The 23,298-nt window shown below is 36.0% G+C and overlaps 1 protein-coding gene across 7 annotated transcripts in view; it reads right to left on the minus strand.

Annotated features, from left to right (window-relative positions):
• Positions 1-21,949, minus strand: part of LOC587453 (mucin-17) — a 151,038-nt gene extending 129,089 nt beyond the window's left edge. For 3 of the 7 annotated variants that reach the window (XM_030975371.1, XM_030975372.1, XM_030975369.1), the window contains exons 1-6: positions 21,569-21,941; positions 16,257-16,382; positions 15,045-15,428; positions 7,090-7,341; positions 2,791-3,042; positions 548-799 (exon numbers count right to left, since the gene is read on the minus strand). In XM_030975371.1, the coding sequence (XP_030831231.1) occupies positions 548-799; positions 2,791-3,042; positions 7,090-7,341; positions 15,045-15,428; positions 16,257-16,382; positions 21,569-21,641 (1,339 nt within the window). In that variant the 5' untranslated portion in view covers positions 21,642-21,941. Of the gene's footprint in view, positions 1-547; positions 800-2,790; positions 3,043-7,089; positions 7,342-15,044; positions 15,429-16,256; positions 16,383-21,568 lie in introns of all 7 variants that reach the window. The other 4 variants (XM_030975374.1, XM_030975373.1, XM_030975375.1 and 1 more) reach the window with 3 other exon arrangements.
• Positions 21,950-23,298: the final 1,349 nt, after the last annotated feature.

Below are 23,298 nucleotides of genomic sequence, written 5' to 3' on the forward strand. Positions count from 1 at the left end.
AAATTGGCCATGTACACTGTATGTATAGCAACAGTTACTCTAATGTCTTCCCAAGTTATAACCACATTCAACTTTTTCAGTTCTATAATCTATGACACAGTTCATGTACATGTATGCAAGCTTTTAAAGAACACTTGCAACACTACAGGATTGAAACATAAACTGGTAGATATATACAAGGTGATTCTTCTGCAAAAGAATCAAACTTTTAGTTTTTTTGGATCAAATTAACTATTAAAAAAAGAGATGATCATTAGATGTTTTATTTTTTATTTATAAAGGATATCATTTATTTTTTTAGGTTGATGTCTTTACATTCAATTCTTAAATCAAACTTTATTTCCCAAGTAATACTGACCTGTATGACAAACAAAGCTGCAATTACCTTAATATATTCCTTGCCATCTACAAAGCTGCAGAAACATCAGTGTAAACCGATAATACAGATATTTTGCAGTTACAAAAGGATTTTTTTTTTAATTTCTGAGGAAAATCCATGCAGGTTTATGTCATTAACTCAAATAAGCATTATTTAAGTAACACTGACCTTGTACAATATTGACATTGAAGCTGCAAGAATCTTGATTTCCACTGGCATCAGCAAAGGTCCAGGTAACTTGGGTGTTACCAATGGTAAAGAAATCCGTTGTTGCATGAGTTTGAGAAGTAATTGTCGGGGCTAGTCCACTGTTGTCTATTGCAGTAGGTGCAGTAAAGAAGACTTGAATACTCGTTTGACCTAATCCAACCTCCCGCTGGATATCCGCAGGGCATGTGGCAACAGGTGGCGTTCTATCAACTGAAAGATAAAATTTGAGAATAATAAATAATTGAGGAGTCAACCAATTTCAAATCTTACTCAGTAAGCTACTGAATTGATTTGTGGCATCTGCCTTGCACAATCACATTGATTCATATGGTTTGCTCTGTACTAACCAACATGAGTTTACGGCAGGAAGAAGTTGCGTGACCCAATCGGTTAATGTATTACACAACTGGAGTTCTTCCATGGACAAGAGACACATACCTGCCAACATTTGAAAATAAGAATTAGGAATTTTTAGCACGATATGCCTTTGAAAATAAGAAATCGCACTTGCAGCGGCAGTGTATTATGGCAATACGCAGTAAATCTGTACCAAAAAGCGAATAAAAATTGCTGCTCGATCATGCAGCCATTCAATGCACATAATACATGAACTCTGAAATCGCAGCACATTATAAAACAAGCTTAACTTGGCTTTAGCACTAAATAAATGTATTAAAAAATTTATTTAAAAAAATTATTTTAAAAAAAAAATTGAAATTTTGAAAATTCGGAATATCCAGATTTTCAGGTCCTAGAAATCCCCCGAAACAGAATATTCCGGATTATTCGGAAGGGTTGGCAGGTATGGAGACATCAAACAAGAATAGATGCTGTGTTCCTTGATATTTCAAATGCCTTTGACAAAATGCCTCACCCTGTCTTGCTCTCTAAACTAGCTGTAGATTTCAATATCCAGGGTCAATTGTGGCACTGGATATGTTCATTTTCCTCTGGGCAGATTCAACGTGTTATTTTCATGGGCTCTACCTCCAATCAGGGGTACCCCCAAGGGAGTGTCCTTGAACCAAAGCTGTTCAACTTATTTGTCAACGACTTGCCTCTCTCAGATTTTCCCAAATGTGTTCTCTTTGCTGATGATGTACTCCGATTGATGAAGTCCAATTCTAAGATGATCTAAATGCTCTGCATTTTTGGGCCCATAGGAATAACATGATATTCAACGCAGCAAAGACTAAGATTATGCATGTGACAGAAAAAAATTGTGCCATTGATTCGCTAAAAAGTAAAAGAAGGGACTGTTAAGGAGCTGCCGCGCAACGCAACTCCGCATCCAGCCGAAGTTGCAATTTCGCATTACAATGTACATTATGATAGGGGTATATATCGGATACCAAATCTGCCTGCGATACATTACTAGCTTAAAGGGATCTGTTGCAGAGGGCGCTGACACAAAATAATTTTTTTGTGAAATAATGAAAAACTGAGTGTCAAATTTTAAAGAACATACAATTTAAATGACAAAATCATCTTTGTTTGATCAAAATTGGTTCAGAGACGGCTGAAATATCCATAATTATTACGATTTCTAATACTAATTGTGTACCACCACAAATATTAGATAATTTGAAAAATCCTTTGAAAAAATGAAATAGCGCCTTTTACGTCGTATTTCAGCCAATGCTGATGTTGGATTTTTTGTTGGCATTTGCGTGTTGTATTACGTCGAGCCGAGCCGGTCCATGTATTGTTATTTTAAATTAAATAATTAATTAACGGTCACCATATTTTTTTTTAAAGTGGAGCTAAATTGGTATGATCCTATTGGCTAAATTTCCTACATTTTGGGGTCTAAAATTACCTTCATAGCAATTTTATGTTCTAAAAGGGCACTAGAAATGTCATACATAAAAATAAGAGCAATAACCATGCACTAATTTGAAGGCATTCGCGGTCTGAAAACAGAACTCAACTATCCCTTTGACACAAGCCGATTTTTGTACTCTCACAAACAAATGCCTCCTGTTCATCCAAGCGTGAGCACATACCACACAAAAATTATACTTAATGATTTGGGATAAAACACTCTTTCAAAAGATGTATAATAGTCTTCTGTTCATAGATAATTTTTTCAATGATTAGCAATTTTCTAGGTGTAAACTTTAATTTGACTCACACGGTACTGTTTAAATCCTTATCATTGGACATACACATGTGATGTTGTGATGCAATGGTAGACTTACTTGCTACAAGATTGACAAAGAATTGACAGGTTGCAGCAAAATTGTTTGATCCATCTCTAAATCTGTAGGTAACTTGAGTTTGACCAACTACAAAGAAAGCCCCTGGTAAGTGGCTGCTGGAATCAAGAATGGCTACACCACTGTTGTCCGTTGCAGTAGGTGTAACAAAATTAACCGATGCAGATGTTGTACCAAACTCGACAGTCTGGGTGAAATCCTGAGGACAGTTCACCACTGGTGGAATAGTATCAACTGAAAGATTCAAATAAGATGAAATTGGAAAAAAACATTTTAAAGAAATATCTCAAGGGCAATTTCTTATAAATAAAAAAGAAAATGTTTACAATGTTTCAACTATTGATGTGCGTATACAGTGCGTCCTAGAAAAAACGAAACCAAGAATTATTGATGTTTTTTAATAACTTAATCACAATTATAATTAATAAATGACACATATCTGTAAAACTTAGATTCTCCTCTTTCATTTGATGCAACTCATATGATGAATATTTCTTGCATGAGTGATTAAAAGCAATTTGAAGAGAGGAAACCAAAAGGCCATTTGAAGAGAGGAAACCAAAAGGCAATTTGAAGAGAGGAAATCAAAGAGTCATTTGGCGGACGGTATCTGAATTTCAAAGAGAAAATCACATTGGTTGTGCTAGATGTGCATGTATATCACTAGCCACAGTAAGGCAACGTATCTTGGTCATCAAGAAATGCATCTGTGTCATGAATTTAGCACTCTTACTCCAAAGTTAAATAAGGTTACTTTTTATGGAGAGTTCATCACACCTGTGACCTAGGGCAGTTTTTCAGTCACCTCTTAGTCAAATGGAGCGCCTTGAGCACCTTGCATGGTGGATATGTGCGCTATATAAATATCTGATATTATACAACTCACTCCCAGATCCTAATCAAATGATTGGTCATGCACGGTCACGTGTGGTTCCTTTACTGAGCTTATTGCACTCGTTTTCATGAAAAGGAGTGCAATATTTTCCAGTACTATTGAACTCGTTTTCAGAGCGCAGTAGTGCGCGTAGAGGTTCGAGCGCTATACTGCGTGAGCATGAGCCAATTCTTGCGCAGTACTATGTGTAAATGAGTATAGAGGTAATTAGTGCGCTTGCTATATCTATAGCTATGTGTGCGCACTAACTTAAGCCTCATTAAACCTGAGATTTATTTGTCAGCCATATACTGTCACAAAACAATCTTGAATGAATTCTTTTTACATCAAATAACAAGGATCTAGGAGTTTCGTTGTATAAAACAAATGATGCATGTTTTCATTCGTTCATTATACGATCTATCCGCCCTCGTTGATGCTGTGTGTATCTATCACACTCAGCTTAACTGCTTCATGTGATAGATACACACAGCCTCAACTCGAGTGTGGATAGATCGTATAATGAACTCATGCGCATGCATCATTTTTATATTATTAAAATGCATTATCTTTTGATAGTGGAGTCCAAAATATTAAGCCTTAAACACAGGTTCAAATTTTTCTCTAAATATAACCCTATTTTGGGTATATCGAGTGCAATACAAAAAAGTACCCTCTTTTCCAAAACATTTGCCCGATATTGATAGTAAAAGGGGCATTTTCCTTTTTGAAACATGTGAAATTTTGGGGGTGAAATCCATGAACATCCCTGTAAATACCGGTAGCCCCTTTTTCATGAACTATCATGCACATGCACACACAAAGTCACTATGGTGTGACATAACCAGGGACAGATTTAATCCACTAAATGTGATTCATGACTTAAGGACATGCACCTGTGTTATAAATTTTGATGATCATACCTGAACACTGTTAGATGTTATTCAGAATACAGAGCAGAGAGTACAGAATTAGACATTTCAAACAAAAACGGCCAAGGTCAAGGAATTTACCAAAGTAGTTGTTATAATTAACTAATGCTACGGTCACAAAGGTTTGTATGAACGATAATTTTGTACGAATCTCCGTTTTTCCATTGTTTTCCCAAATTTCCAGTCTGAAAATAGTTTGTACGGCGTTCGTAGCAGTTCGTAATGGCATTTGTGACCGAGGCTTAAGGAAAACATTTTATATTCAATGTTGCTAATCATGTACATATTGTAAGGCCATGCATCCAGTTATATAAAACTCAATCAGTTGCATATTGTAGATTTAGACATATTTTCTGTTATTTTTAAACTAGATTGGATTAATCAAGAAGATTTGAATTATATCCTAAGATCCAAGTGCAGTAAATGTCATTGCTGATTTCGCTTATTATTTTACCATTCCATTCTACACCCTAATAAAGGTGAAGATAAGTAATCAAAAACTGAGGATTGCAGAACAAAAAAGGGGATAAAAAGTGGATTTTGCTTGAGCATTTTAAGGAATTTATTTCTGCCAGATACCCATTTACCTCACCAGGGTGGCCATTATCACAAATGTAGATTAAAGTCTTGCGAAAGGATATTAGTGCTGTGACAGGGATTTGAACCCAGGTGTTAAATGGGTACCGGTAGGAAGGAATTCCTTAAAATGCTGTGAGCGTCGAATCGGCAGCCTAGCATAGCCGGGTAATGTTGGAGCGCCTTGAGGACCTTGCAAGGTCGATACGTGCACTATATAAGAATCCAATATTATTATTATTATGAATAGCAAATCATGTTGATTATTAGATACATTCTTCTACATTTATGTAAGATATTTTTCATTTTTAGGTAGATGCCTTTATATTCATATCTTATATCAAACTTAGTGTAATCTACATTTGCCACTCTCCACCCAGGTGTAAATGGGTACCTGATATGCTTGAGCGCCAGTTACTTTGGCAGCTCGGCTATAACCAGGGTAATGTGTGTAAAGCGCCATGAGTGTCAGAGCCTGGCGGATACCGGCACTATATGAATATCCATATTCCTATTCATATGCATCGCGAAAATTCTACATCATTCGGGCCCTAAAGCGTTATCGGGCCCTTGTGGAAAACCTCCTCACAATTTATACGTGCTCCATCCGACCTGTGCTTGAGTAGTGTGTTCCAGTTTGGAATTCATCCATTACATCCGAACAGGTCAATGATATCGAGAGATTAAAGAAAAGAGCCCTCCGTATCATTTGTCATGATTGATACCACAGCTGTGACCATGCCCTCCATATTTCAGGTCTACAATCCCTCTCTGACAGAAGGGAACATCTTTGCCTAAAAGGTTGGCAGAATCGCTTTACAAACTCTTTCGCGACTGGCTCCCAGAGATGTAGAGCACGAATCGACGATTGAGACACAGTGAAAGATTGAGAGACTTTAATTAAATGCTGAATTGAAAAATTGAAAGACTGAGAAATAGCACTTTTCCCTACTCGGTAAGGACTCTGAACGAACATTTTTTCTGATGTCAATAATTGTGTATATCTGACATCACCCTTGCGGTAATATAGAGTGAAATGCATTGCCAGTGATAGTGCAATAGGTGTATAATCATTGAATTCTTTAATCAATTATCAATTATTTGATATTTAATTGTGAATTAATATTATATTAATAGCATTGAATTTTAAATAACGATTAATACTTGAATATGAATGAATTCACACCGATCACCGAGTATATTTAGCAAGTGCAATATGTTTATTTTTATTTTTTATAATCAACAAATTTTGATATTCTTCGCGAATTTGCAATGTTACTCGCTTTATTTCTTAATCCATTATGAAATTCAATTCCAATATTTCCAATATTTTCTACAAACGACACAAAATCAACCCTTCGGCATGCTAAATTTGTAATAGTAATGGTTTTAATGTTAATTTCAATAGTATATTTTTAGAATGTTTCAGTTAAGATTTTAATTGCTTATTAATCAAACTTAATGATAGTTGCCATTATTATTGTCATTTGGTCACTTTTATTTGAATTTCAATGTTCATTGCCTTGACTGTTTTAATAATTATTGTATAATTACTTTTATCATGAAAATATATTTGTAAACTGTTGTAACCATTGCAATTCAGCCTTTGGACTGCGAGAATGGATAATTATCAATAAAATCCTTCAATCAACAATCAAATCAATCATATCTTAAATCAAACTTAGTGTATTTCCAGTAATACTGACCTAGTATGACAAAAAAGCTGCAAGTACTCTAATGTTGTTCTTGTCATCTACAAAGCTGCAGATAACTTACGTCAGCTAGTGTAATCGATTTTAAAGATATTTTGTAGTTACAAAGGAAATGTTTTATTTCTGAGATAGATGCATGCAGGTTCATATTATAAACTCAAAAAATCGTTATTTCAGTAATACTGACCTTGTACAACAATAACATTAAAGCTGCAAGAAGCTTGATTCCCACTGCCATCAGCAAAGGTGTAGGTAACTTGGGTGATACCAAGGCCAAAGACATCATTTGGTGCATGAGTTTGAGAAACAATTGTCGGGACTACTCCACTGTTGTCTGTTGCAGTAGGTGCAATAAAGAAGACTTGACTACTCGTTTGACCTAATCCAACCTCCCGCTGTGTATCCGCAGGGCATGTGGCAATAGGTAACACTCTATCAACTAAAAGATAAAATTTGTGAAGAATAAACGTATGAAAATTGAGGACGTATGAGGAGTTGGACTAATTTCAAATCTCATCGTCAGATTTTCATATTTTTACCTGTTTACATTACATGTGTCCATATAAAATGTTCTTCAACTATATTCTCTCTGTAATGAAAACCAAAATTTTCAATAAATTTGACCCATAAAGTTTAATATTTGGTTGTACAGGGTTCAAGTCCTTTGGCAAGACATTAATCTAATTTGCCACTCTCCACCCAGGGGTAAATGGGTACCTGCTATGCTTGAGTGCCAATTACTTTGGCAGCTCAGCTATAACCAGGGTAATATGTGATTTAAAGCCCATGAGCGTCAGAGCCAGGCGGATACTGGCGCTATATAAATATCCATATTTACATGTATTATCCCCAAAGCTAATAACGGGTGGCTAATTCAATTCAAGTGTCTGCCTCAAATGATTCTAAATCTATTTTGCAATGACACATAACTCACAAATTTTGTAGATAAAAAATATACACATTCTTCATAATAAAGTTATGAGGAGGTACACGGATTTGGAAAAATTTAAATTGGTGGAATATCATTAACTGCAAAATGAATAGTTAGTGCTAGGTACATAGATGGCTCCAACAGGGATATGGTGTTCACCTACATTTTTTTTGCAGAATCTGAAGTAAAATTTAATGCTAAAAGCAATGCCACCGACAGATTTTAAAAAAATCGGTGCTCAAAGTGCCTAAATGTTATGTTTTGGTGGCCGGCCAAAAAATGTTTGGATGCATTTCCTGATTTATATTATGCATGGAATATTTAAAGGAAATAGCAACTTAGCAGAACAAATTTTTGCTATAAATACCATGCTTACTGCATAATCTACAACAAATAAATAAACTACCTAGATTATCATAGAGGGGTTAAGTGAAATAAAGGCAGAAAGACATAAATACATGAATCTGCTACTACTACTACTCTTACTACTACTACTACTACTACTACTACTACTACTACTACTACTACTACTACTACTACTTGTACTACTACCTTTATACTACTAGTCTACTACTCTACTACTACTACTACTCCTACTACTACTACTAATACTAGTACTACTACTACCACTATTACAACTACTCCTACTACTCATAATTCTAATACTATAGTATTATTACTACAACTACTACTAGTACTACTACTGCTACTGCTAATTGCAGTACTGCTACTACTACTTGAACTACTACACTACTATACTACTACTACTACTACTACTACTACTACTACTACCACTACCACTACTACTACTATTACTACTGCTACTTACTTCTACTAATCACACTACTACTACTACTACTACTACTACTACTATTATGCTACTACTAACACTACTACTACTACCACTACTATTACTACTACTACTACTACTATAGTTACTACCGCAGCTTCTGCTACATCTTGGTATTTCTAGAACTCCATTGCAATTGTTTTTAAATGTACGTCTGTTATTAATACTATTGCTACTCCAGCTGCAATGAGAAACTTGGAGATCATTAGAGGCCATGAATTGAAATTTCCTGAAATTATTTGACTGTTATTTCAGGTATATATTCTTGCTTTGTCTATTCATCAAAATACATCATTAGGGTTTTTTTTTTGTAACTAACACACTTGCTCATGACATAAATTATCAAACTGAACATCATGTTCAATTAAGCTGCACAAATCTGCAATAATATAATAATATAAATTCTGCTTTACATGTCCTTCATCTACCATAATGCATTCCTAGTCCATGGCAATACCAGTGATACAAGACACATTTCCATAATTGACATAACAATATGGATAAGGAATATCCAAGTTGTTATTTCAAGTGTAAAGGGTGATCCGGTTGTTGCACTTTGTGATAAACATAAAAATTGCTTGATACACCATGGTTGATCCATAAAGTCATCTGTGTTGGATACAATATAGTATACAATTCAGTACTTATATAAGTCAGAATTGAATTTTCCTCATTTTTAGGCTTAGAGAAAATATTTAGCCAACTTCAGTATTCAGTTCAATATTTATGGATAAGTATTTACGCTACTTCTAATTTCAAAGCTGTGCAAGAATGCACAAATTACAAAGCAGGTAGTTAATGCAACATGTTTTTATATTGCACATAATTGCATTAAAAAGGTCATCAGTAAGTATTTTTGCTGAGAATCATTTACTGCAACACATAATTGCATGTAATTTAAATAGTACTAGCTTGAGCCAGCTTACTTAGCTAAGCTGACATAATACTGACATAATTCATAATACTGACATAATTCAAGTAGATAGTGACTGGAGTGACTGGTTCTGAGGCATCTTCAGTTAAAGTGGCTACTCCAAGGGTCAAGTAGCATATTACTAACACTAGTCCGAAACTGACATAGGCTACTGGTTACATTTTAAGAACAGTATACGGTAGTTCAATCAATTTATACTTTCTTTTTTTATAACTGTGTTGTGATAAAAAGTGAGGGGAAAATGCATTTATGGACAAAAAAGAGATGTCCAGGGATGTACTTGCACATAGAAGATTAAAGCTGGTCATTGCTGGGCAAGCTAAACAATTAAGAGCTGTTAGTCCAATCAATATGTTATATAGCTAAGCAATTATTGGTGCTCCTGCTTTATGTTAGCCTATTCCTTTTGTCTGTGCTTCGACTGCTTCTATGCATTGGCTAGGTTGGGTATAATACCTGCAATCACAGAAACAGTGAATTCACAAGTGGCTACATTGCCTCGCATATCAACGCCAGTGTATATCACGATAACTGTTTGCCCTGCATCAAAGAATGATCCACTTTGTCTCGATGAAACAAAGCTTTGGACCCCGCTTGGGTCAAAAGCGAAAGGTTCAACCCATGTGATCAATGCTCCCGCATCATTTATGCCAACGGTTTCTGTTATGGAACCTGGACAGGTGAATGTTGGGCCTGTAATATCCACTGTAGTTGAAAGAAACACACATAAAGCAAATGATAGAACTTCCTAACTTCATGTATTCAAGAGTCATGTCAGACCAAGTTATCTTGTCATTTTAAATATGGTGTGTACAAAAATAATCAAACTAGATTTTAAATGGCCATATCTCAACCAAACATGATGAATCTTTGTACTTGAGTGTTCTTACCAAATCACCCACAATAAAGGCTTGTTCAGATATGAGGCAGCAAAACCCCTGCGTTTTTAATGACGTAAAGTGTAATACACTTCACATTTCTGTATCTTATAACATAGAGCTCAGTGTATACGTACAAGTCCATTGTTGCACAAGATTGTCATTCATGTTTAAGACATGAACAAAATGTGGTGGCTTTTTTTGTGGCTGTTCACAGCGTCATATCTCAATAAGCTTAAAGCAATGGTCACAACTCAATGTGGCGACCGATCGATTTGTAGCCTGCTCGGTCGCCGCTGGAAGATAGGCATCGCCCAATGATTTTTGGAGAAGTCGAGGAGGCTGTAGAGCCCCAGCGATGCCTGGGCGGTGCCCTGTCAATTTCCCGCCGTTCGCCTGTCAAATTTGGATCAAAACTGGGCGAAATCAGGGAACTTCTTCGGGCAGCGTCCCGGCAGTGACTGACTAATGAACCCCTGATTCGCGAGCGGTCTCCTACCAGCCACCGGCTTATTCTAAAGAAATTGCTCAGGGGCCAGGAGGTGAACGGCGAGGCACCAAAATACGCTCGAGCGTTTGCCATCAAGCGATATAGGTCAAAAATCAAGGCCGCTAGGTCAAAGGCTGCCAACCAATTTCGAACTCACCGCCCAGTGACCGACAGATCTCCCAGCGGCGACTGCTCAGCAGTCTTTGACCTAGCGGCTTCGATTTTTTACCTAAATCACTCGACGGTGAAAGCTCGATTAGGTCGGTGCCCAGGCACCGAGAGCATTTTAGGTCGCAAGTGAAAAGTGAGCAGGCGCCGCCGAATTTTAACTTCGCGTTAAAACTTCAGCGGCGACCAAGCGATGCTATGAAAACAAGCGGAGCCTGGGCAAAATTGGCTAAAAACTCGCCACCCGGCCGCCGAGCAGGCCACTTTTGGGGGATGTGACCATAGCTTTAAGCGTATACCCATTGCCAGAACATTTGATGTAAAATGTACTTACATGTGCTTCTTCAACTCGTGATATTTCAATCATTATGACACAGAGGGAATTTACTGTATTGAAGAAATATAGTTTTACCTACCGGTAGTCATCTCAAATAATAACAGACTACCTGAACTCTTACAACTTAACACTTACCCGGGTAATCCTAAGAAGAAAAGAGGAAAATCCAGGACAATAGAAGTCCTAAAATCAACTGTTAATCCACAAGACAGCTAAATAATCCTGGTCCTCATTTGAATAGAACTGTGTAACCACAGAATACAACTTTTACTATACAGTGTGAGTCAAAAAAAAGTTTACACCTAGAAAATTGGTAATTATTTAAAAAAATCATCAATGAACATTAAATTGTTATATGTCTTATGATAGGGTGTTTTATCCCAAATCCTTTGGTACCATTTTTGTGTGGTATGTGTTCACGCTTGGATAAACAGGGGACATTGTTTGCGAGAGTGAAAACATCGACTTGCGCCAAATTTGCCTATGTGATGTTTGAATAAAACAATTGGGATTTGGGTATTAATTCGGTCTTTGCAGATCCAAATAACATCCCTAACAAAATTTATCATGCCACACATATCAAATATCGAATATCAAATATCAACGAACATTTGTGCGTGCGTGTGTGGGTTTGTGTGACTTTGCCCTTTGCAAAAAAACATATGCAATGCATTTCATTTGATACATTCAATCCATTCTCTCACTCCGCTAATCCCAACATAATACATACTGTAGGCATCACTTTGGCGCAAGTCGATTTTTGCACTCGCAAACAATGCCACCTGTTCATCCAAGCATGAACACATACCACACACAAATGGTACCAAATGATTTGGGATAAAACACTCTTTCATAAGATGTTTAATTATTTACTGTTCATAGATGATTTTAAAAATGATTAGAAATTTTCTAGGTGTAAACTTTTTTTGACTCACTCGGTACAGTGCGTCCCAGATAAAACGACACCGAGAATTATCAATGTTTTATCATAACTTAGTCACAGTTATAATTAACAAATGACACATATTTGGAAAGCTTAGAACCTCCTCTTTCATTTGATGCAATTCATATAATGCATATTTCATGCATGAGTGATTAAAATTAATTTGAAGAGAGGAAACCAAAAGTCATTTTGAAACAATCTTATCACTGGATGAAGAACATGCCAGGGCATGCACTCTCACCCAAATTTCCTCCATAAAAACAGCAGTATTCAGAGGATTACCAATGAGGTCGAAACCAAGTGAAATCCAAATTTTTTCAGAACTTTCGTCAATTACGATTGACTCAAAATAATAATAATAATAATAATAATAATAACAATATTCGGTTCTTGTATAGCCCATATCACATTATATAACGTCCCTATGGGTTTCCAAAGAGCTTTGGACATGATTACTCTAGCTTTATTTGACAGCCATCAGCACACGGTGCATTTCAAGGAATAATCCTACCAGGTACCAATTTACCTCACCCGTCTTGAGTGTGGCAAATGAGGATTAAAGGTACAGTTCTGATCATGCGATTGCATTGTGAAAGAAACGTGGAATCGATCAGAAAAGGTTGATCATCTAGCATACATGTATAAGTATTGGTGTGTACTGTAAGGTTCTGGAATCATCAAAACGATAAGAAATTTGGCCCAGTCTTGGTAAAGTTACAAGCACTGTACACAGAAAGATATATGGGACTACCTTATATCTATCCAGTCCAGATAGATATATTAATTAATCAAATATATCAATTAGTAGGCTGTTTCCCGGCAAAATTTGTATCATCACGTATTAGTCGAAACATATTCTTTTACATGATTGGTAATAAGAGCTTCCATTTAAATTTTTGAGAGGGGGGGGCATTTCCAAAACTGGTCTTTACCTTTAATGTCTTGCCAAAGGACAATTAGTGCAGCAGCAGGACTCGAACTGCGGACTATTATTTGTCTGCAGTACGATTGTATAGCAGACAAATGTTGTTTGTATCGTTAATGAATGCATACTTATGTTGGGTCCGGGGCTGTGCCCCGATGGAATGTAATTTGCATAGGCAGCTCGTACAGGTGTGCGAGCTAATTCTGCCACGGAGACCAGGGCGTGGCATGAATTAGTGTGTAATTGAATCATTCTAGCTTGAGCTTTCAACGAGACAACTTTTATTTACAATAAAAGTGCGTTGTGTCATGTACTGTTACATGACTGTGTTTGAATAAGGTTTTCCAGAGTTTTTATGCTCGTTGAGTTTTATCTCTGGTTTTTTATCCTGGACCATGATAGGTCCGGTTTCCAGCGAAGGAAACGGTTTCCAGTGAAGGAAACGAGAAGAAATGTTTGTTAAACATTCATACTGAATAAATGGCCGGCTCTCAGTAGTCGTTGTCAGGCTATTCCACAATAATTGAAGTGTATTATTGTGTTATTTGTGTGTATTGGAAGTCAAGAGGGATGACAGACGAAATAATATGTGAGATTATAGGACAGACCTTGTGTTCCACAGTCTGGTGACATATCCACTAGACCACGACACCTCTACTAAAATTTTCTCAATAAACATATACCTGTACAGAGTAACTTATTTGGTATCATTCCAAAGGGTATTTCATTGTGGTAATTTTGACACCATTGTCATTGTTATTCAATACATAGTCAATTTATCAATTTTGGCGATGACGTTACGATGACGTTGCGATGACGTCACAAAATGTCACACTATATGGATACAAATGATTTCCAATTAGATTCATATATCTAGGTACGGTATAAGGTTCACAATTTTGTAAAGTCAATAATTGGTAGGATTGTCGTCCTATTGTTGTCTTGTGGTTCTTGAGATACCTTGACAACGAGGCTAATACCTGTAATGTTATAAATTGACTTATATGACCTTTGACTTGGATCTACTCAATCTAAAATCTAATCAGACCATCTTCCTATGGTGAAACATACTATCACCAAGTTTGAAGTTCATACCTTAAAGGGTATTCCAACCCTTGTAATAAGTTCATTTGTATGAAACCAGAAAAATAAGAGAAACATATAATGGCGAAAGTTTGAAATAAATCTGACCAATAATAAGAGAGTTATGAATGATTGAAATATGAAAATCACTAAAGGTATGCAAAATCTCAATTTGGCAGTTGTGTCAGTGGATCGTAACCTAGTCACGGACTACTCTTATGTTTGTCGTTTGCAAAAATATCATAAATTTCAGTTGTTCACCCTTGGGGCAGTACTCCAAATATGTTATGGATAGTGTATTATTTTAGGTCCTTTAAAGAGAAACGACCCTCCAGAGTCATATATTTTATATAGGGTGTGCTGGGATAAATACCATTCATTTCTCTCATCCTAAGAAATCTGGATATTGGACTTATTGATGTTGGTACTAGACTATTTTTATGTCTTTGAACATATTATCTAGCAGCTGAAAGATAATTATCTGCACAGCCATCAATATCAGAAGATTAAAATGGGGGGGGGGGGCATATTAAGGAGGAGACTAAATAAAGATATTGTCACTAGGGTCCTAAAGGCAAAATAATATAAATACAATATACTTACATACTGCCGTCCAAGTAACTTCAAAGCCCAGTAGCTCAATATTTTTGTCAGTTTTCCATGTGATGAATGCAGAATCTGTGTTGAACAGCGTTAGAGGTTGTGGCACAATACTATTCTCGTAAAAATATATCTGTTTCGATGGCGTATCTGTCCCGTTCAAATCCAGTATATCATCATACGTTAGACCTGCTCCAATATAAAGTTCATCCTTGCGTTGTTCTACTTGAAACGGATCACTGAAAACGAAGGTGATTTCAGTAGCTCCAGGAATGAACAAGAGGTAGACCCTTACTTCCCGGAAATTATATGGAGCTGGGTAGTTTGGTGAAGAGTATCTACCGCTTTGACACTCTGTTCCATAGCAAGATTCTAAAACCCTGGTAACTGGTTATGCAAACAAAAAGAAAGAAAAAACATAAAACAAATTTAGTTTCAGATTCAAAAGTATGTTATATGTATGTTTTGATAAATATTTGTTCTGCCATAAATACCGGTAAGAAACACTGGCTAAGTTTTTTGTCATATATATATATACATACACACACACACACACACACACAGTCATTTTTCAAAAGTTAAAGGCCACCTAGAATTGTGATGATAATTCTGTCACTGAGCTTGCATAATATTATCTCATTTAACAGTTACATACTAGGTATTTTACAGTGGTGCTATGATCCCACTTGACTATTTTTGGGGGGCAAAGGCAGGTGTTTTACGACTTAGGAACATGGTTTTAAAAAATGGCCAGGTTCAAAGGGCCCTCAAAGTGACCTTCCATCAAGAGGGCCACACTGATAATTTAAATGTCATTACAGTAAGGTAGGGCATAGCAAGACTGATGTGCACAATTCCATTACAAAATTTGAAAAAGAAATATGTGGTTGTTTATGTTGGGACGAATCCTGCTCAAACTCTCATTGAGATATCAATGGAGCTCTGACATAATTTAATTTTATATTTAAGCACCATCTTTTGCCGTTTGTTTGAGTACGTTATTTAATCATTAATTTAAGTTCAGATTTTCTTCGAGTTAATGCCCTTGTTGTGGGTGGTCTCATAATATATATATATATATGATGTAATAAAAACTGAATGATGAGTTGGAAACTAATTGTGAAATGAATCTTTCATCCATACATGAAAATATTCTTGGAGATCATCAAGCCATGAAAGTTAATTACAATGATGAAAAATTACAAAATTACTTACAGACATTCTGAGAGCAATCGTAACCCACTTGCATATTTGTACATAAACAAGCGTATGATGACACTGTAGATCCTGGTCTGTTGTAGCATGTCTCACCATTGGAACACTGGTTCGGCACACAAAATTCTGCAGAAACGGGCAAGATTGAACAAGAAAAGTGATTCAGCAGGAGAATTTTTGTTTTGAATGTGCATATTTGTTTCAATTATTACTACAGGACACAGGGTAGTGGGAAACCAGATACAGGATTCTCAATCTGAAGGGCGGGGAAAAAGTGGGGGGGGGGGGGGAATTGTCACATCTTTCAGAATCATACTTCTGTATCACTCTAGACTGAAAACAGAAATTAGATTCACACCAATTGTCACACTTTTCTAACAAAACATAATTACATCTTTCAAATATCTGACAAAGCAAGAAATTGTTCTTAGGTTATGTGGGGGGGGGGGGGGGTAGTGGAGGGGAAGGGGTAGGGGTGGAGGAGGAAGTAAGTTAGCATATATAACATTTGAACACATTATGGTGTTGCTTGTAAGTGTCGGCTTGCATAGTGATGTAGATGTACAGTAGGCTTGCGGGTGCACCATGTGAGAGAGAGGGAGGATTGAGGAGTCCTGAAAAAGGACTCTCGGTAATCTTTCTTGAGGGTTTGTAGTCCTGAAAAGGACTGTTGGTATAGTCTTGAAAAAGACTGTTGGTTATCTTTCTTAGCTTATAGTTCTAAGGAGAACTATAGCGCTTGGAGAGGATGAGTGGCGAGAGTGAGCCACTCCCGCCACTCATCCTCTCCAAGCTACTGTACATTATGGTTTATAATATTCACAGATGATTTAGTTTGGTCAGGGGACACACACACCTGCTGGATAGGACATATAATAACACATTGAAGAGCATTATGCCAGATATTTTCACAATTTTAATTTCACAACAATAAACATCTTTTATTGGGTTACACCCAAAGTGTTAAACATGAACTCTGCAGTCATTGGTGAAAAGATGACCCAACAAAACTGGTCATCTACTATTAAGGTAGGCCTACATGTACATCTCTTTAGGGTAAGCATATGCGTGTTCGAACCGACCCCCCCTTTTCAGCTAAAGTCCGGTGTATAAAGTCAATACGGCTCGACCTTTTTCTTTTGTATACAAGCCTTTTTCAGCACCCCCCCCCCTTTCAGCAAAAGTCCGGTGTGTAAAGTCAATACAGGTCGACCTCTTTCTTTTGTTACGAAAAGGACATTTTGGCAACACAGATGGGGTCCGTCCGTTCTCGGAGTGGGGGGGGGGGCCGGGATCTCTACAAAGCCAACATGGAAAATACACAAGTGCATGAATCTGCAAAATATGCTCCTGGATCATCTGTGTGTATTGTGTTAGTATTGAGTTGGCAAAATGAAGTGCCACCATGCAGAAAACATGAACTATCTGGCAAGGTATCTGCAAACACACGGTGTAAACACCTGGGACTTCTACCATGGTAGCGGTATTTCCATTTCTCTCCTTCTCCTTGTTAAACCATGTATTCTCCATGACTGGATCAGGTTCCATGTTCATTCCATATCTCCAGAGGATGCTGGTCTCAATTTGATGGCTATATATACACAGAGACTCCCAAAGATGTTTGGTGGCTGCACAGAGGTATACTGAGACTAGCTACCAGGAGTAATAATTCAGATAGTTTACACATGCGTACTCTGGAGCAAAAGACTGCCCCCCTCCCCCCCCCCCCAAAAAAAAAAAAAAAATAATAATAATAATAATAATAATAATAATAATAATAATAATAATAATAATAATAATAATAATAATAATAATAATAATAATAATAATAATAATAATAATAATAATAATAATAATAATAATAATAATAATAATAATAATAATAATAATAATAATAGTAGTAGTAGTAGTAGTAATAATAATAATAATAATAATAATAATAATAATAATAATAATAATAATATCAAGTTAAGTTCAAATTCAATTTTATTGATCATGCACAATGACATGGCATAAAAATCATTTTCCGGCTGTTTATCAATTTAGTACATCAATTAACATACATGTGGGCCCTACTATTTATACAAAATACAAAATCAGGAATAAATACAGCAAACAATAGAACATGAGTACAGAATGGTATAGGCTTTGGTATAGAAACATAATGACACAAATTACAACCATAGACATACCAGAGATCATAACTGCTATATCATTATATGGTTAAATAGGCAGATTAATAAAGTTTAAATAAATGTGCAGGACATCCATACAGTGCATATCCATAATGACTGATTCTAGACCTAATAATAAGTAACAATTACCTCCTGAACCTTTCATTGTACAGTGTCATGGCATGTATGATAAATGACCCCCTAAATATATTTTTGTTTTAATTGACTTTCAGCAGCCGGACACAACCTGATTTGTTGAAAATAATGTGCATATGTAGAGGATGAGTTTTATCCTCAATGGTGTGATTGAACTTATCGTTTATAGCCGATTCCATTATCTCTTTGAGTTATTTAACCGGTAAGCAAATTTTACCTTACTTGCAGTTTTCAGTACCCTTATCAGTTTCATTTTGTTTTGAGAGGTGACACCAAAGAACCAGACAAGACAGGAGAAGAAGATAATTGGTTTGATGATGCTATCATAGAAGAAAAGAGGAGTCTCCCTTCTGATATTGAATGTTTTCAATTTCCTTAGGAGGTATAACCTTTTGACACAATGTTTTGAGTATTCCAACTTAAATCCTTGTCAATGTGGGTTCCTAGATATTTGTAGTTCGAAACCATCTCGATATCATCTTGATCAATAGCCAACGGCAAAAAGACATTATCCTTTATCCTGAAATCCACAATCATTTCTTTTGTTTTCTAAATATTAAGGATCAGTGACATTTGTTTACACCAAATAGCAAAATCATCCACCTTCGGCAAGTATAAGGTGTAACAGGAAATAACATGGAAAACTAGGAGGATGCCTGAGCAATGATCCATGTTGATTCACATTTTCATCCTTAACCCATTGTCTACCTGGTTCAATGGCATAGCTGATAAATTATGCACTCTTATATAAAAATGAAAACTAATTTATTTTTGATATTTTTGCTAGGATATTCTTCTAAACTGGTGAAAATGAAAGAAAGCTCACAGATAATTGTTTTACCTGTACCAAAACTCAATTATAGCTATTACGTTACCTTTTGAACAGTTCGTTAAAATTTATCATGTCCACATTTTATAACAAGGATGGCCGGCATTGAGATTAAACAAGGGAAACGCTCTCGGCGGTCTCGCCTGCATAACGCAATTCAATATGATACACCAGAACGTCAATGACGTAGCGCTCATCCGCATCTCACAACAACAAATATCGTAAATTTTATGTGGTACACTTTTGAACTGGTCAAAAAATAGAAATTTGATGCCCTGGAAGGGACATAATTTAATTTCATTTGCATAAAGTACCATAAATAATCAATGGAACAAAATCTCACAATTCTGTGTAGAAGTTTAGTGTTCCAAATTTAGCTCTACCAGATAAGGCAAAATCGGTCAAGAAATGAGGGAAAAGAAGCAATTTTTGTTATTTTTGGAATAAATTTGCATAAATTACCATAATTAATGGAGAACAATTTCAAAATTCTGTGTAGAAGTTTAGTGTACCAAAGTTAGCTCTACGATATAAAGCAAACCAAATCAAAATCGGTCGAGAAATGAAGGAGAAGAAGCCTTTTTTGTGATTTCGAATAATTTTGCATAAATTAGCATAGATAATGAATTTCACGATTCTGTGTAGAAATTTTAAATCCCCTCCTAAGCCCCATCATATGAAACAATCAGAATCAAAATCGGTTGAAAAATAACGAAGAAGAAGCATTTTGAAAATCTTAATGTTGATGCCACAACAAAGTCTAAGTTTGTTGACCTTAAATGGCCTTTGACCTTAACTTAGTGACCTGAAATTCTACTCACATGATTGGGGAGACTTGATAACCCTATAGTCCAAGTTTCATTGACTAAGAACTTATACTTTCAAAATTATATCAAAAATTCAAAAACTTAACCTTAGGTTAAGTTTTCGATGATGATGCTACAACATAGTCCAAGTCTGTTGACCTGAAATGACCTTTGACCTTGACTTTGTGATCTGAAATTCTACTCACATGATTGGGGATACTTGATTACCCTATAGTCAAAGTTTCATTGACTAAGAACTTATACTTTAAAAATTATATCAAAAATTCAAAAACTTAACCTTAGGTTAAGTTTTTGATGTTGACGCCGTCGCCGTCGCCGTCGCCGTCGCCGTCGCCGTCGCCGTCGCCGTCGCCGCCGCCGTCACCGGAAAAGCGGCGCCTATGTCTCGCTTTTTGCTACGCAGGCGAGACAAAAAGGAATGCTGGCAATGGAATTACAATTGCAAACAAAGAAAATCTGACATATTTGAACTTCAACAATTACTAAAAATCCTCCTTAATATTCAACATGAAAGATTGCAATGAAACTACTTGTTTTAAAGAGATTAATACACTTATTCTAGTGGAGGAGATCTTGGCTGTTTTTTTCCCCTAAACGCTAGATTGCCAGCCTTTGCTACTCCAACATGCCAGATCTACGAGAATGACACAATAACATATAAAACAATATGATAAAATAGTAGCAAGAAAATTAATTAGTAATGATACAAGAGACAAAGAAAAGGAGAGAAGAAGTAAAACTAAACATGGAGGTTGAAAAGGAGAGGAGTAAAACCAAACATGGAGGTTGAAAAGGAGAAAAGGAGTAAAACTAAACATGGAGGTTGAAAAGGAAACTTCTTCTCTCCTTTTCTGTGTCTCTTATATCATTACTAATCAATTTTCTTGCAACTATTTTATCATATTGTTTTATATGGAAATGCGTATTATATATATATAAAGAGAAATGCAAAGAAAAGATATGAACAAAAATGGAAAGTAAGATAAGAGAAGGAAACCAAAAGATGTCAATGAAGAAATATAAATCAGAAGAGGATTTAATAAAAATAGAAAAACAAACAGCAATAAAAAAGCGAAAATGGAAAAATACACTAAAAGAAGGAAAATCAAAGAATTATATCAGGAAATGTAGAAAGGAAAATTGTCGGAAGAGGACCAAAAATGTATGTAAAGAGATGAGATGAGATTTTTATGCAATGAGTTAAAAAAAAAAAAAAAATGGGTCGTTTGAATAAGTAAAAAATGATACTTCAGATAGGAGGGAAATTTCATTACAAATACATTTGGTGGGCAGGGGCATACACAAAATTCTTTTAAATGTTATTACCTTGAGCTGTAACAAGATGAGGCACCAAAGCTATGAGGGCTACCAGCAGTCCCCAAAAACGGGGCGTTGCCATATTTGGTGAAGGCAGAACGGCTCGGCCGTTATCCAAGGTACAACAAAAAAAGTTGATAAAGTGGATTCCACTTAATATCCAGCAAATAGATTTTGAACCAATGCAATGGTCAAGGAAATCAAATCTCTAAACGAAGAAGAAAACGACAGAAGAACGGAAGACGGAGACTTGGTCTGTATAAACCAAAATTCAAAGAGTGAGAGGTAGAGAGGCACGTACTCCCTGATAGCACAACCTGTCTGCTGTGAAAACTTATCCTAATAACTGCTTGATGTTATATCCTTCTCTCTAAGACTCTCTCTCTCTCTCTCTCTCTAAACTGTGATAGGAGTGGTGGTGCATCACAATAAAGAAATGCGTGGGTGAGTGTGTGTGTGTCCTGTAGCTCTTTTTCTCAGGGGAACACCGAGCCAACACCCAGTTCTCCACTCTTTCGATTTCTCTCTCTCTCTCTCTCTCTCTCTCTCTCTTCATTCTTCATATTTCCTCTGGAGGCATGCCTAACAATAGGGTAGAACGCTGATTGGTTAATATCAACAAACCCTAAAAAATTGTATACCTCTAGTTGAAGGTCAATGAACAATATGTGGGAACCTGCACAACCTGACACTGTCTATATGTCTCCATCAAAATGTGTTGAATATCGACAGAACTATTATAACTTTGTCTTGTTTCGTATTATTTATATATTGAGTCCTTCATGACTGATAAATTTTCTAATACAATACATCAAATAGTGATATGAATTAGAAATTATAGAAATTCAGATATCGATAGGTTGCAAATTTGATTTTGATTCAGATAGATGAAAATAGTCAATATCATTCAAGAAACACAGTAACATCAATATTTGTAGATTAAAATACATCAGTGCACACTAGTCATTTCCAAAGAATGGAGGGACTTGAGTTCTCTCTCTTCTTTCGACAAGATATTACATCCAGTCCATATGTTTGAAACTACATACAATTTAGGCAATCAAAACCATTTAGTGGTGTGTTAATTCATACAGAGGTACATGTAGATTGTTATGTTAAGAAACATCATGATAATAGGCCAGTTATTTCATTTACCTGTAACAAATAATTTTATTTCATAAGTCAGAATGCGAATTGCATATATAATTATATCCTTCACAGTCCTTGACCTCATTTACTATTTAAGTTTCCCTCAATTAACCTAAACTGACACACAATATCACTGAAAATACATTCTCTATCCAGTTCCATTGAGTAACTGCCTAAGCAAAACAATTGGTATAAACAACAAACCAACATCCAAGTCTATACGAGTCTTTGGTTTTTCATCTGATGCGATTTTATTAACAGTTGTATTCATCGTTTATCAAAGCTTGAGTAGAACAATATAAATGGCTGCTCAGCAGCCACTGACAATCAAATATCCTCATCTTGCATATGTGATCTGCCAGCTCAACTGCATCGGTAAATCACTAAATGAACAATGGAGAAGATTAAGGTTGTTCTGGCTGCTGATACATCATGTTACTGAAGTGTTGAAGTAGTATGAAGCTGACAATCCATGCTGAGGTTATGCAAATGACTTAAAATACAAGTCCACTCCAAAAATAACTTACTTTCAATAGAAGCAGAAAGATCAGACAAACGAATCAAACAAAGTTTGAGCAAAATCAGATAAC

This window comes from Strongylocentrotus purpuratus, unplaced genomic scaffold, assembly GCF_000002235.5.
Source record: "Strongylocentrotus purpuratus isolate Spur 01 unplaced genomic scaffold, Spur_5.0 spur5_scaffold_8, whole genome shotgun sequence".
Lineage (NCBI taxonomy): Eukaryota > Metazoa > Echinodermata > Echinoidea > Camarodonta > Strongylocentrotidae > Strongylocentrotus > Strongylocentrotus purpuratus.